Source organism: Coffea arabica, chromosome 3e (genome assembly GCF_036785885.1).
Source record: "Coffea arabica cultivar ET-39 chromosome 3e, Coffea Arabica ET-39 HiFi, whole genome shotgun sequence".
NCBI classification, from domain to species: Eukaryota; Viridiplantae; Streptophyta; class Magnoliopsida; order Gentianales; family Rubiaceae; genus Coffea; species Coffea arabica.
In genome coordinates, this window is record NC_092315.1 from 43,222,244 (window position 1) to 43,236,755 (window position 14,512).

The 14,512-nt window shown below is 34.6% G+C and overlaps 1 protein-coding gene across 18 annotated transcripts; it reads left to right on the forward strand.

Moving 5' to 3' along the window:
• The first annotated feature begins 1,927 nt into the window (after positions 1-1,927).
• On the forward strand, positions 1,928-10,067 carry LOC140038284 (uncharacterized). 18 transcript variants are annotated; one of them, XM_072083483.1, is made up of 16 exons: positions 1,928-2,200; positions 2,307-2,355; positions 4,390-5,464; positions 5,550-5,639; positions 5,704-5,786; positions 5,888-6,133; positions 6,216-6,311; positions 6,448-6,539; positions 6,659-6,805; positions 6,882-7,059; positions 7,420-7,636; positions 7,730-7,808; positions 8,157-8,217; positions 8,304-8,529; positions 8,606-8,785; positions 9,460-10,067. In XM_072083483.1, exons 8-14 carry the CDS (start codon positions 6,486-6,488, stop codon positions 8,324-8,326), a joined length of 759 nt encoding a protein of 252 aa, XP_071939584.1. In that variant the 5' UTR covers positions 1,928-2,200; positions 2,307-2,355; positions 4,390-5,464; positions 5,550-5,639; positions 5,704-5,786; positions 5,888-6,133; positions 6,216-6,311; positions 6,448-6,485; the 3' UTR covers positions 8,327-8,529; positions 8,606-8,785; positions 9,460-10,067. The 18 variants fall into 18 exon arrangements, with proteins under 18 accessions (XP_071939584.1, XP_071939580.1, XP_071939586.1 ...); XM_072083479.1 differs by having other exon boundaries at positions 4,395-5,464; XM_072083485.1 differs by having other exon boundaries at positions 1,928-5,464; positions 5,888-5,964; positions 6,062-6,133.
• The last annotated feature ends 4,445 nt before the right edge of the window (positions 10,068-14,512 follow it).

Genomic DNA, 14,512 nt, shown 5'->3' on the forward strand with positions numbered 1-14,512 from the left:
TTGACAAATAAAATATTATATACAATACAGAAAATATATGTTGAAATTAAAGGTACATGAAATTAATTACCTAACAACAGCGTCGACCACGTCATTACAATGTATACACACTGTTTTTGAAAAATGACCTTTACATAGTTGTCCACAATTTTTGCATAGCTCATAGAACATGTTTCCACCTTTGCAATCTTGCGAGTTTGAAATTCTATGGTTTCGTTGAAATGCTTGTAGGCGGGCATGTTTCATAGTAAAATTAGGTTAAGGGCTAAGATGAATACCATAAAAAAGTTAAAAAAGATAATAAGTTCTCGGGAAAAATGCAAGAAAGTTCTATTAATTGGAGTGAGCATGCAAGAAAGTTGAATGAGAATGTTATATTTTGGAGAATTTTTAATTGGAGTGAAATTGTTAAATTGGAGGACTCTTAATTGGAGTGGGAAAGCGAGGGAAATGTAGGGAAAACGTGAGCATGATTATAAGATTTTTAGGAGGGATTATAAGATTAGTTAAGAGATAAACATTTCTTAAAAAGGAGGACTCTTAATTGGAGTGGAAAATATAGGAAAAATGTGGGGAAAATATGAGTATAATTATAGGATTTGTAGTATACTCAATAACTTGATAGTACACTTAAATCACCAGTGAGGTAAAGTTTGCCTAAATAAGCTTTACAGTGCCCTAATTCCTTGCAAAAAAAAAATCCTAAATAGTCCTAATTGGCATTGCAAGTTACGTCAACGTGCTAGTGGCATCTAGTCCTAATTTTTTTTGGGTCAAAATCTAGTCCTAATTGGTTCTGCTATTTCTTAATAATGTTGTGTGCTTCCAAATTCTACTTCGCGTGTAATAATTGATAATGGCTTATTATATTCTTTCATGGTATTGGACAAGCACAAAACCACACCAGAAGTGTAGTAAATTTACTATAAACTCCTAAAATTATCTCCCCTAATTTTTGTATACTTTTTAAAAAATTTATTTTTTGTGAACAATAGGCAGGTCAAGCAAATTTAAAAAAAAAAGGATTGGTAATACATCTCATTCTTTGCCCTAAAGAACTCAATTCAGCAAATTTCATAGAATAATGGTGAAAAAGATCATAACAATGGAGGAACCTGGGTTTGTTTCTTTTTTTTTTTGTTTGGATTTGAAACAGCCCTATTCATTTTTAAAAAATAAATAAATTGGCCAACTTACGTTCATTAAGAAAGCGAAAAATTTTTGGTCACTACACATGAGTATTAAAATGGCATACGGATGAGCATTTGTCTTTAATTGAGAAGTAAAAAGGATTTAAAATATAAGTAACAAACTATAAATGGTTTATGAAGTAGATAGTGTGAAAGTTTTAAATTTTAAATTTGGCTGGTGATAGGGTTAGTTATAACCCATTACTTTTTATGTATTAAAATAAATACAAAAATTTAGAAAAAAGAATGGAAAGCTTGGAAGCCATTGATAGGGTCTTTCCTAAAAACCCACTCTGCAAATACATATAGATATAGATCTTCAGATACAATTGCATTAAACCCATATTCCAATAAAAGACCAGCTCTTTATGCCTTTTCTCCATTATAAGAACAGAGTACCCATTTTCCTTTCTGGCCAAACTTATTTTATGGGATAAATTTCTTTATTAAACTCGTTTTCCAATACAAAGACCAGCTCTTTATGGCTTTCCTCCATTATAAGAACACAATACCCATTGTCCTTAACTAAAAATTAATTTATCGAATACATTTAACCGTTTTCCAATAAAACACCAGCTCTTTATGCCTTTCCTCCGTTATAAGAACTAAGTACGCATTGTCCCATAAATAAATGTATTTGTTTGGAGAAAAAAAATCATTTTCCCTATCTAAGGTCCTATAAAAAGCCCGCTCTTTATGCCTATCTTCCATTATTTATTACGCTTTACTCATTTCACCAAAAAATAGTTTATTTACAGGATTAAAAAAGCTAAACCCAATTTCCAATACAAAGCCTGCTCTTTATGGCTTCCCAACAACATTTATGTCCGTCTAACTGCGTGTTTTTGCCCTCTAACAAAAAAGGTTTTGTGGTTAAAAAATTTTTAAAAAAATCGAAATCAGAAAAGTGAAACGGAAAACCTTTGAATCCCATCCTGGCCCCTACTCCGCCACCGCCAGTGTCGCCTTGGTAAACCTCCCCCCCCCCGGCCGAATTTTCCTCTCTTCTCGTAAGTTCCGCCACCAGCTTTAATTTGCTACAATTTCATTCAGGTGTAATTTAATTTGGATAGTTTTCATTTTCGTTTAACTGGTGGCTGGTGGCGCGTGCTTCAGCCTTCACGTTCGGGTCGTCTATGCAAACCTGAAGCTTAAGTATCTTAAGGTATTATTCATTATTCTGTTGACACATTTTTATGAACTTTGTTGAAAACTTGCTTTTGTTTACTTTTGTGTGATTTAGAGTTATTTTTTGGTAATTATTTTGTGTCGGTGATTTGGGTTTACACACTCAGAAATTAACATGTATGATGGATGTAGATTTGATATTCTTTGGGGACTTTTACAGACCCTTTGGCCACAGTATGCATGACATTAAATTGACTGTTGGATATCAAACAAGAGTTATCAACCCTTACATTTTTTCAGAAAGTTTAATTCCGTAATTGATGGGCCAATTACTAAGTGGATTAAAATCATGGGTATGGTACACAGAAAAAAATGTAGCATTTTGTTGTTTTTAAAACTGAGTGGTAGAGGGTGGTTTTAGAGGCTAAAGTAAATAAAGACCCTGTACAGGATGCTACATTTAACTTCTTTATGGCTTATAAATGAAGATAAGATCAATCAAAAATACCGTTAACCCTCCCAAAAGAAGTGGAAGAAAATATTGCTAATTTAGTTGTTACGCTCACTAATACAACAATGGCAAATACAAAAATTATAGAATAACTGAATGTTTACAATTTCTTACACAGTGTGGATATTTATAGAACTTGCCCGCAAAGATGTAGGCTACAAGTCTTTCACTATCCTCTACTTTTAAACATTGTGTACCTTTTGCCCTTCTCTAGTTTCCTGTAATTGGCCAGATGGGACCAAAGTCGTAGTATGTGTCAAGATGAACTTAATGCAAGTGGTGTGAATGATAGTTGATACTTGCTGCTTAGGTGCTTGTTGAGGTTTTAACCTTCAGTGGTGACAAGTATTGTTGTTTTGTGGTTTCATATTACGGAGTAATTATTTTTCTTTGGGTTAAATCAGCTTATTTAGTTAATCATCTAGCTCTTGGATATCGTTTACTCTTGGGTTGTCATTGCTCGGTTGTAGTGTTAATATCTGTACATGACAGGATTGTGCTAGGTGTCTTATGTACTTCAGAAAATTACACAGGCTTAATTGCTCACTTTATCAATAACTCCAATTGTATGCACTTAGCTTTTGTATATTGGTTGGAAAAATTGTGAATTTATGTCTGATGTACTATAGCTGAAATGAATCTGGAATTCATTTAACACGGTGTTGCAGATTTCTTTCAAGCGTTGGGGTTGGTTTGTGGGGGAACATAAAGTCCCTCTTGTACAATCTTTAATTCGTAGGGCATTTTTGTTTTTTGCTGATGGTAGCTTCATAAATGGTTTATGATTTGATAATTGGCAATGGTTTTTGATGCTGTTTGCTTGTTTTCCACCCTCAAAGCAGGAACAACTGCTTTAACTCGTCAAGGTTATTCCCTTGACAAATGTTCCCATCCAAACAAAAGTGTTAAAGACCAGCTGTTTATGGCTTTCCCCCGTTACAACACCAGCGAACATCCAAGTTTGCATAAACAATTTTATGTATCAGATCAAATAAAATTAATATATGTTCCATTTTGAATCACACCTCTTCGTTGCATTCGTCCATTACAAGAAAATAAAACCCATTTTGCCATAAATAAATTTATTTATGGGATGGGGGAAAAACATCTCTCTCTCTCTGTCAATTGTCCCGTACAAATCTAGCTCTTTATCGCTCGCTCCCATTTTTTTGTGATGACGTAGGAATTTTCCCAAAATCCAAATTCTTTGTAGGATGAAATAAACTTAACCTATTTTTCAATACAAAGCCTGCTCTTTACAGCTTCCCAATAACATTTTATTCCAAACTGCATATTTTTCTCGTCCATTCAAAATGGTGTATTTCTCAAAATTTACAAAAGAAGAGAGCAAAAGAGTGAAGCAGGTTTGAATCCCATCCAAACCCGAGAAAGGCCGTTATATTTTGCAGTTTAGGAAGCAACTATTTGGTTTACACAGACCGTTTTCGCTTTGTTTAAACCATACAAAGGCACGCTTTGAAATGTTGAAGAGACTCTCAAATGCGGAGTTTAAGTTTTCCCCCTTACGAGTTTTTCACCAATTTCTGATGTTTTTTGGAGGCCAGCGGACTGCAAATTCCTTTTCAATCGTGTTGTGGTTCTGTGCTGCTGATATTACTGAACAATTCACATCCCATCTGAAGCTGAGGTTGGCGCTATTATGGAGTCTTGTTTGAATCTTCTGGTCTATCCAGGCATGTCAATTGATGTAGAAGCACTGGCCTCCGAGTGCATTGATATTAGGGAATTTATTGATGCCCAAAATTTGATGAATTTGTTGTCCAGTAATGATAAGTGTTTTGATGGCCTAGTTAGAGAATTCTATGTGAATTCTAGTGCAAATAAGGACAAGTCAGTAGTGCGTTCACAGGTAGGAATGTACATATTGAGTTGTCTACTGAGGTTCTATTTGCAGAGTTTGGTCTGGTTGACAGTGGCTATACTATTGATTATAAAATGATTAGTGCCAAGAATGTTGATAAGATTGCTGTGGCGGGGTATAACGAGACAGAGTTTCTTGGAAAAATTCTGCAAACTGATGACAACAGTAGGCATCAAACAGGTAAAAAAGCAAAGTTTTATACGCCTGATATGAAAGTTATGCCAAGGCTTCTACATCTCATAATCACCCATGACATTGTTCCCAAAGCTAGAAGTATCACTTCCTTTAGTGCAGTAGAAAGAAAATTTTGTGCATTTGTTGAAGAAAAAACCCCTGAACATTGCCAAATTGATGATTGCCACCATCTTCAACAAGATTAAAAAGATTAGGAACAGGGAGAATAAGAAAACCCATCTCCCATTCGGTATATTCCTGACCAGGATCTTTAGGCGCTTTAACGTTCCCTTTTATGGTGAGCATATTGACAAAGGATTTTATGGTCATAAAATGGGAGTTTCGTACTTCAAGAAACTGGCAGTCAAAACTGAAAATCAGGGTTGGGTGTGGAAGAAATTTAAACCCGTTGATGTTGTCATTGGAGAGACTAGGGCACAGAATAAGAAAATTGAAGCAGTTAACGAACTAGATGAGATGGGGAAATGTGCTGCAGCTGAGAAGCTGCCAGTTCGGGGAGACAAAGAAGAGCTTGATGATGTTGTTATACTTTCACAACAAACCAGAGTTGGGGGAAGTGTATGTTAACGTAAACTCTTTTGTCATCTTATTGTTTATTTATGTCAAGTAACCACAGTGCATAACCTAATTCCTTTATTCGTAGGTTAAAAATAAGGTGAAAGAAATTTTTAAAAAGGTTGGTGCCTTGGAGCTGAAAGGGACCAGATTTGAGACATTGTCGTTTCTAAAAGATGTAAGAGATGTTCCTTACATTTCCTTCACTGTTTTGTATATATACTAATTTCTTTATTGAGCAGTGGCATCCACAAGGATCTGGAGTAGCAGAGGAGGATGTGAAAGAAGCTGTAGCCTTTCATCTTAGAGAATTCATGCCTAACATGTAAGTTGAAGTCTAGTTCCTTTAATCAGTTAAAATATGTCACTTTCATCTCATTTTTATGCTCTTCAACTTCATTGTCCACAACTGTGTGAGTGTACTAGGTAAGCAACATATTTTTGATGTTGAAAAAGAAGAATTGGAGCAGGTGATGCATCATGAGTAATGTCTCAATGACAAAGTTAAGTTTTGCATTGTTTTCAACATTGAATGGCTCCTTTTTCATTTTCCTTTATTGCCATTTTAGTGAAATTGTGCGTTTGTTCCATTGTCTTAAGGATGTGACACAGTACCTTCATTTACTCCAGAGAGAGCACCAGCAATATTTTTTCTTCAATCCTTTGTTTTGGGTACATTCTAATACTTTTTATTTACTTTTTTGTGGCTTACAAAATTTATAGCTAAGTCTTGCTTGTCTTGCACTCCTTGCAGCTAAAATGCGTGTTAGATTATCCATGCATATCTCCCACAACCAAAAAGGCTTTTGTTGATGAAACCAATTAGCAAACTATGAAATATCCTGAAAAGGTATATGCATTTTTTCCCTCTCATTACTTTGTCCCACTGAACAGCACCGGTGGAAATATTACTTTCATGGCTGATCAGCCTAATATTGCATAGCTTTTAACAAATTATTGTTTGCTTATTTGTGTGATATGTGCAGATTTTTTTCCCATAATTTATTCCAAACATTGGTTTCTCATGATTGCGTATGTCAAGGAAAATGAAGTCTACATAGTTGATTCTATGGATAATGTAAACACATTCTACCAGGGTATAATGCAATCTGTGGTGCTTACCTTGCAAACTTGTAGCTTATGTTAATAAGAAATAATGTAAGATTTACAATGGTAGGGTGTTTGTTACTTTTGTAGGAATGGATTTTGCTGGAATTTTTTAAGGACGAACCCTGGACATTTTTCCTTGTAAATCACAAACTAAAACAGACAGATGCGGCAAGTTGTGGAGTTTTCACTTTGAAGTTCATTCAATGTTGGGCAATGGGGTGTCGACCGAAACCAGTAAGTGCACGGATGAATGATTTCCGTCTAGCAGACTAACTGTATTGCATCTAAATACTTACATGTGTATGTACAGCTTGATGTTGTCATTGCCAAACATTTTATTGCCTGGGAGATTGCATTGGGGAAATTGGCAAACCCCATCAATTATGCTGCTTTTGTGAAAGAAAATAAACAGGCAAAGGAGGCTGATGGCAAAGAAGGTTTGCAGGAAGCTGGTAGCAATGATGTGGAGCAAGTGGAGGCAAGACAAGGTACATTATATCTCAGTGTTCTAATTTACTGGTGAATGTTAAGGGTAAATGTCATTTGAAATTCTTTTTTAAATGACATTATTGGTACCAAAACTAGTTGTGTAAAGCTGGGAAAAAAACTGTATGCGCCTCTGTTGCAATGCATCTGCTGCTGACCAAGGAGATAGGAAATTTATTTTGTAGTCTTCCAAACCTTACATTGAATGGGTGCTGCTTTGCAAATTTAGTGTTTCCACTGTCCATCCATTTTCCTTATACTTCCCAGATTTTCTTGCTTGATTTCACATGTCCGGGCCATATTACATTTCACAGCCAGTACATCCAAGTCATCTAATGCTTCGTGTAATTATTTTTTATCAGCGGAAAGTACAGGACTCTGTTCAAGCATACCTCAGGGCCCTTCTAATAAGGATTCCAATAAGAAGCTTCTGATTCTAAATTTGAATGGAGTGCTTATGGTCAGTTCATTATCTAGGAGGACCAGAAATCGTGATTTTAACTTCAGACCACATTGTTTTGAATTTTTGCAAGTCTGTTTCTCATATTTTGTGGTGGCAGTTTGGTCATCAAAGCTAAGGTATACGTCAATGTATATTCCAGATTTACTAATTCATACATTATGGCTTCTTTTTATTTAAAAACACTTCATGTGAATGTCATTTTTTTCCAGGCATAATATTGAACCAGTGTTGGAAAGTATATCAACACAAATGAAACAAAGTTTTGAACATAAACTGATTTTTGTCTGGGTGAGGCTTCTTTCGTATTTATTACGCCTTTCAGAGTCAGTCGCTTAGGATCATTTGTGGTAATGTGCAATTGGGGTACTACTGTATTTTGCGGGTTCAACCTCATTGCATTGTCACAGAAACCAAACTTAGGAAAAATTCGGAGAAAAAGATTATGTTCAAGGAACTAAAAAATGTTTGGGGAGATTATAAGTCATACAATAGCTCTAACACAATATTACTTGACGATTCTCCGTATAAATCATTCCTTAATTCTGTAAGCGTACCAACTCAATTTTCTTTGTGTGATATAGTGTTGAATTCCCGTTTAGATGATGCTCTAACTTTTTTCATTTGTGAATTGTTTAGCCATACAATGCCATCTTTCCCACCAGTTATACATTTTTGACTGTACAAGACAATTATTTAGGTTCGAAGCATTTTTGTTGGCTTTGTAATTTCTATTATTGAAGTAACCTGAGATTGTTCAACTACCCTGAAAACATATATTTGTAGATCCTGAAGGAGCTTTTGTATAGTACTTGAAGAAATTGGCCGATGCAGATAATATACAAGAATTCATCAAACAAAACGCTTTTGGCCAATCACCCATAACAGAAGGCAGTGATGATTGAAACTTTTACAGTGATGTTGTTTCCAAGCTTGGCTTGGTTAACCTACCACAGGAATTGAAGCGAAAACGGGAAGTCCCAAAGAGATATACTCCTGAGCTATACATTGGGTACATGTTAATGAATATGTTTCCAAAGCTACAGCATACTCTGCATATTTTAAAATAAAAATTGTCTTCTGCACAGAGCAAGCCAAAAAGGAAAATGTGAAAGCAAGAGGAAGAGCAGGATGTGGACCTATCATTATGAGGATGCTTCACCAAACATATGGGACAGTAGAGAAGCTTTGTTGTGAAGGCTGAGACAAGCAACACTGCTGTGCTTTACTCAGACGCTTGGTGCGAGAACTTATAGTGGCAGATTGTGGTACTACTTTCTTCCCTTAGGTCTGCCTTGTTTAGAAACTGCTTTGGGCTGAGTCTATTTATGAATGGTATACAAATGGTCAAGTTGGATATTGTTTACGTATGGAAGTTTTCGAATGCAGATGGCACAAAAAAAATGGAAGACAACAGAAGAGAAAGGAAATTTCCTTCTTAGACCGCAAGTTAGTTGTCGGTTATGTATTTATTGGTTTGAGGTTATAGACAGAAAAAGCTCAAAACTCAGTGTAAAACACTTGGTCGCGTCTGCATTTTGATACATTGTGCTTTTTTTAACACTCCGTCGTACTTACCCCTAGATTGTAGGTTGATGTTGTGGCTCTTGAGTTTATTCCAAAATATTTGTCTATGTTTCAATTGTCCCCTGTATCTTTTACAATTGTGCCTTTTATTGCTTATGTGTTTTGGCCGCAATTGTTTTACTCTAGCCTTATAAGTTGAAATGTTGTAAGTTTTCTGTGTCAGCATATTCTTTTTGTTTGTTAGCACCTTTTCTTCCCTACAACAATCGTGAATACCACTCACCCCATATGTACATCTGCTACTTCTGTCGGATAGATCCCTCCAAACTGAGCGTGTAGAACCTGTTGACAAATGGAAGTCTGTATGAACTCTATTGCTTAAGCTAATCCATTGGTTTAATATGTCATTGGATAGGAACAATTACATGCTGGCAGACGAAGTGAAGATGTTGGAGTCAGAGACGGAAATGTCTCTGCTGGTGACAAGCTTGGACAACTTGCAGTACAAAATACACCTTTGTTGACAGATTACTGCAACAGAATTTGGCAGATCCGCGCAGCAGCCGCACATACAGCTCATGATGCAAATGGTTTGACGGAACAGGTAACTGTTGCTTCAACTTCTGATGAACAAGTTGTTGTTTGTGCTTGTGAGTTCAGGCTGGAAGGTAGTCTTGCATGAAGAAAGCAATCAGTATTATTACATTCGTGTTAGAACTGGTGAAACTTGAAAGAAGTTCCTAGTGTGCCCTTAGTTCTGCTTTCCTTTGCAAAGGCGAACCGCTCGATTTATTAATGAACAGAGTATACAAATCTTGAAGTTGGTGGCAGTAATCTATGATTCATCCCCACATATACTCGTTTTGAACAGTTAAAAGTCTCCTAACTTTGTAGACAGAACTGTGACGGTGTAATTGATAAATGTTGTAGAGCAGCACTGATGGTGGTATTGGAGTTGGGTTATGTTTCCATTCAATGTGATCCACAAATTTTTTTAATAAAACACCCAATTTATTTCTGTTATTCACTGTAAGGTTGAATTAGAACAAAACAATGACTAAATTCATATAAAGCCAGCTCTTGTTTGCCACGTCCAAAGCACCATATTCTACACTCAACCGAACATATACTTTGTTTGTCCCACTAGGCCTGATAAAAATATGGAATTTGTTGGTCTGCATGTCATACACCATTTCCTCTACACGTTTGATTTTCTCCTTATCATGACGGATTGAAGTATGAAAACATTGAAAGTATCAAGTCATCTTCAACCTTTGTCACGGCAGATTCAGTAGACAAACGATATCCGAAAAAATGTTAATGGTCTGCTTGTACAAAATCATGACTATAAAATGCTGGTACGTTTTATTCGATAGAGGAAACCCATAAAGAGATGGTATTTGCATTGGAGAAGGAAGGGAGAGAGACGGAGGGGTTTGGAGTGTGTGCTTGGGTGGAGATGATTTTGAAGATTAGGCATGGGATATTATAAATTTAACGACGGTTATACAACTGTCAAAGTAATTAAAATTCAACTTCAAAATTATTTGTGGGATAATTTCATAAAACAAATCATGGTCACTTTCTGGCTTGCATCACCTTCCCTTAACAAACCAGGTCTTTATGGATTTCTTTCATCATAAGCAAAAGGTACCCACTTTTGGTAAATAAAATCTACTAATCCGAGAAAATGAAATATTTTGCCCCTGGTTTTCACATCAACAAAACCAGCTCTTTATGGCTTTCTCCATTATAACAAAAGTGTACCCATTTTTGAGTCAAAAATAGATTATTGATGGATAAAATAAATCTAAAAAAGCCTGTTTTCGAATAAAACAGCAGCTCTTTGGGCCTTTCCTCCATTATAAGAAAAGAGTGGCCATTTTGGAGGAAAAAATATATTTATTTATCGAATACAATTAATCAAAATTGTGTATTGCAATAAAACATCAACTCTTTATGAGTTTCCTCCATTACACCAAAATAGTACCTGTTTTGGAGGCGAAACACATATATTTTTATCGGAAAAAATAAAAATCAAACCTGTTTTCCAATAGAGCACCAGCAAATTTATGGCTTTCCCCCATTACAACACTAGTGTTCCTATTTTGGAGGAAAAAACAGATTTATTTATCGGGTAAAATTTATGGGTTATGGTGTTATCTGATAAAACACCGGCTCTTTATAGCTTTCGTCCATTGCAACAAAAGAGTATCCATTTTCGAGGCGAGAAACAAATTTTTTAATCCGGATAAAATAAAAATAAAACCGTTTTGCAATAAAGAACCATCTCTTTATGCCTTTCCTCTATTACTCCAAAAAGTCTAAAAAATTTGGAGTGAAAAACGGATTTATTTATTGGATAAAATTTAAAAGAATGGTGTTCTCCAATAACACACCAGCTCTTTATGGCTATCCTATATTATAGCAAAACAGTTCCCATTTTGGAGGCAAAAAACAAATTTTTGGTTTGAAAAAAAAAAGTGTTTTGCAATAAAATATCAGCTCTTTATGGCTTTTCTCCATTACAACAAAAGTATATCTATTTTGGAGGAGAAACCACATTTGCTTATAGGATAAAATTTCAAAAAAATAGTGTTTGCCAATAAAACATCAGCTCTTTATGGCTTTCGTCCATTACAACAAAGGAGTGCCTATTTTGGAGGAAAAAACAGATTTACGTATCGGATAAAATTAAAACAAAAATGGGGTTTTCCAATAAAGCACCACCTCTTTATGGTTTTCCTCCATTACAACAAAAGTGTACCCGTTTTGAGAGGAAAAAACATATTTACTTATCAGATAAAATTACAAAAAAGGTGTTTTCCAATACAACACCATCTCTTTCTGGCTATCGTCTATTACAACAAAAAAGTACCCATTTTGGAGGAAAAAACATATTTACTTATTGGATAAAATTACAAAAAAATAGTGTTTTCCAATACAACACCATCTCTTTCTGTCTTTCTTCTATTACAACAAAAGAGTACCCATTTTGGAGGAAAAAACATAATTAGTTATCGGATAAGATTTCAAAAAAAGCTGGTGTTTTGCAATAAAACACCAGCTCTTTATGGCTTCCCTGTATTACAACAAAAGAGTACCTATTTTCGAGGCGAAAAACAAACTTTGTAATCTAGATAAAATTAAAATCAAACACGTTTTCCAATAAAGTACCAGCTTTTTATGGTTTTCCTCCATTACAACAAAAGAGTACCTTTTTTAGAGGCAAAAAACAAATTTTGTTGTACGGATAAAATAAAAATCAAACACGTTTTGCAATAAAGCACCAGCTCTTTATGTCTTTCGTCCATTACAATAATAGTGTACCCATTTTGGAGGAAAAACGGATTTATTTATGGGATCAAATTTAAAAAATGGTGCTCTCCAATAAAACACCGGCTCTTTATGGCTATCCTCTATTAGACCAAAACAGTACCCAATTTGGAGGCGACAAACCAATTTGTTTTTTGGAAACAAAAAAACAAATTAATTTCCAATAAAGCACCAACTCTTTATGGCTTTCCTGTATTACAACAAATGTGTACCCATTTTGGAGAAAAAAACATATTCACTTATCGGATAAAATTACAAAAACACGGGGTTTTCCAATAAAGCTCCAACTCTTTATGACTTTCCTCCATTACAACAAAAGTGTAACCATTTTGAGAGGAAAAAACATATTTATTTATCGGATAAAATTACAAAAAAATGGTATTTTCCAATACAACACCATCTCTTTTTGGCTTTCCTCCATTATAACAAAAGTGTACCCATTTTGAGAGGAAAAAACATATTTACTTATCCTCTATTACAAAAAAATGGAATTTTTCAATAAAGCAGCAGCTCTTTATGGCTTTTCTCTATTACAACAAAAGTGTACCCATTTTGGAGGAAAAAACATATTTACTTATCCTCTATTACAAAAAAATGGTAATTTTCAATAAAGCACCATTTTTTAAGGCTTTCCACAATTACAACAAAAGTGTACTCATTTTGGAGGAAAAAACATATTTAATTATCAGATAAAATTACCAAAAAATAGTGTTTTCCAATAAAGCACCAGCTGTTTATGGCTTTCCTCTATTACAACAAAAGAGTACCCATTTTGAAGGGAAAAACATATTTACGTATCCGATAAAATTACAAAAAAATGGGGTTTTCCAATAAAGCACCAGGTCTTTATGGCTTTCCTCCATTACAACAAAAGTATACCCATTTTTGGAGGAAAAACATAATTACTTATCGGATAAAATTTCAATAATATGGTGTTTTGCAATAAAACACCAGCTTTTTATAGCTTCCTTCCATTACAACAGGACAAGGTACCCATTTTCTAGGCGAAAAACAAATTTTGTAATCTAGATAAAATAAAAACCAAACACGTTTTCCAATAAAGCACCAGTTCTTTATGCCTTTCCTCCATTACAACAAAAGTGTACCCATTTTCGAGGAAAAATATATTTACTTATTGGATAAAATTACGAGTTGGTGTTTTCCAATAAAACACCAGCTGTTTATAGCTTTCATCCATTACAACAAAAGAGTACCCATTTTCTAGGCAAAAAACAAATTTCTGAATCCAGATAAAATAAAAAGCAAACACGTTTTGCAATAAAACCACCAACTCTTTATGCCTTCCCGCCATTACAACAAAAGTGTACCCATTTTGGATGAAAAAACATATTTACTTATCGGATTAAATTACAACAAAATGGTGTTTTCCAATAAAACACCGGATCTTTATGGCTGTCCTTCAATATAACAAAAGAGCACCCATTTTGGAGGCGAAAAACTAATTTTTGAATCCGGATAACATAAAAAGCAAACACGTTTTGCAATAGAGCACCAGGTCTTTCTGTCTTTCCTCCATTACAACAAAAGTGTACCATTTCGGACGAAAAAATAGATTTATTTATCGGATACAATTTAAGAAAATGATGATTTCCAATAAAACACTAACTCTTTATGGCTATCGTCTATTATAGCAAAAGTGTACCCATTTTGGAGGCGAAAAACAAATATGTTTTTGGAAAAAAAATATATTGGTATTTTGCAATAAAGCACCAGCTCTTTATGTTTTTTATCCATTATAACAACATTGTACCCATTTTGGAGGAAAAAACATATTTACTTATCGGATAAAGTTACCAAAAAATGTTTTCCAATAGAACACAGCTGTTCATGGCTTTCTTCCATTACAACAAAAGAGTACTCATTTTCGAGGCAAAAAACAAATGAGGCGAAAAACGAAGTTTTGCAATAAAGTACCAGCTCTTTATGCCTTCCCTCCATTACAATCAAGTGTTCTGTATTTTGGAGGAAAAAACAAATTTATTTATCGCAAAAATTTTAAAAAATTATGTTTTTCAACAAAAAATCAGCTCTTTATGGGTTTGCTCCATTATAGCAAAAAAGTACCCATTTCGGAGCTGAAAAAGAAAATTGTTTATCGCATAAGCAAATTT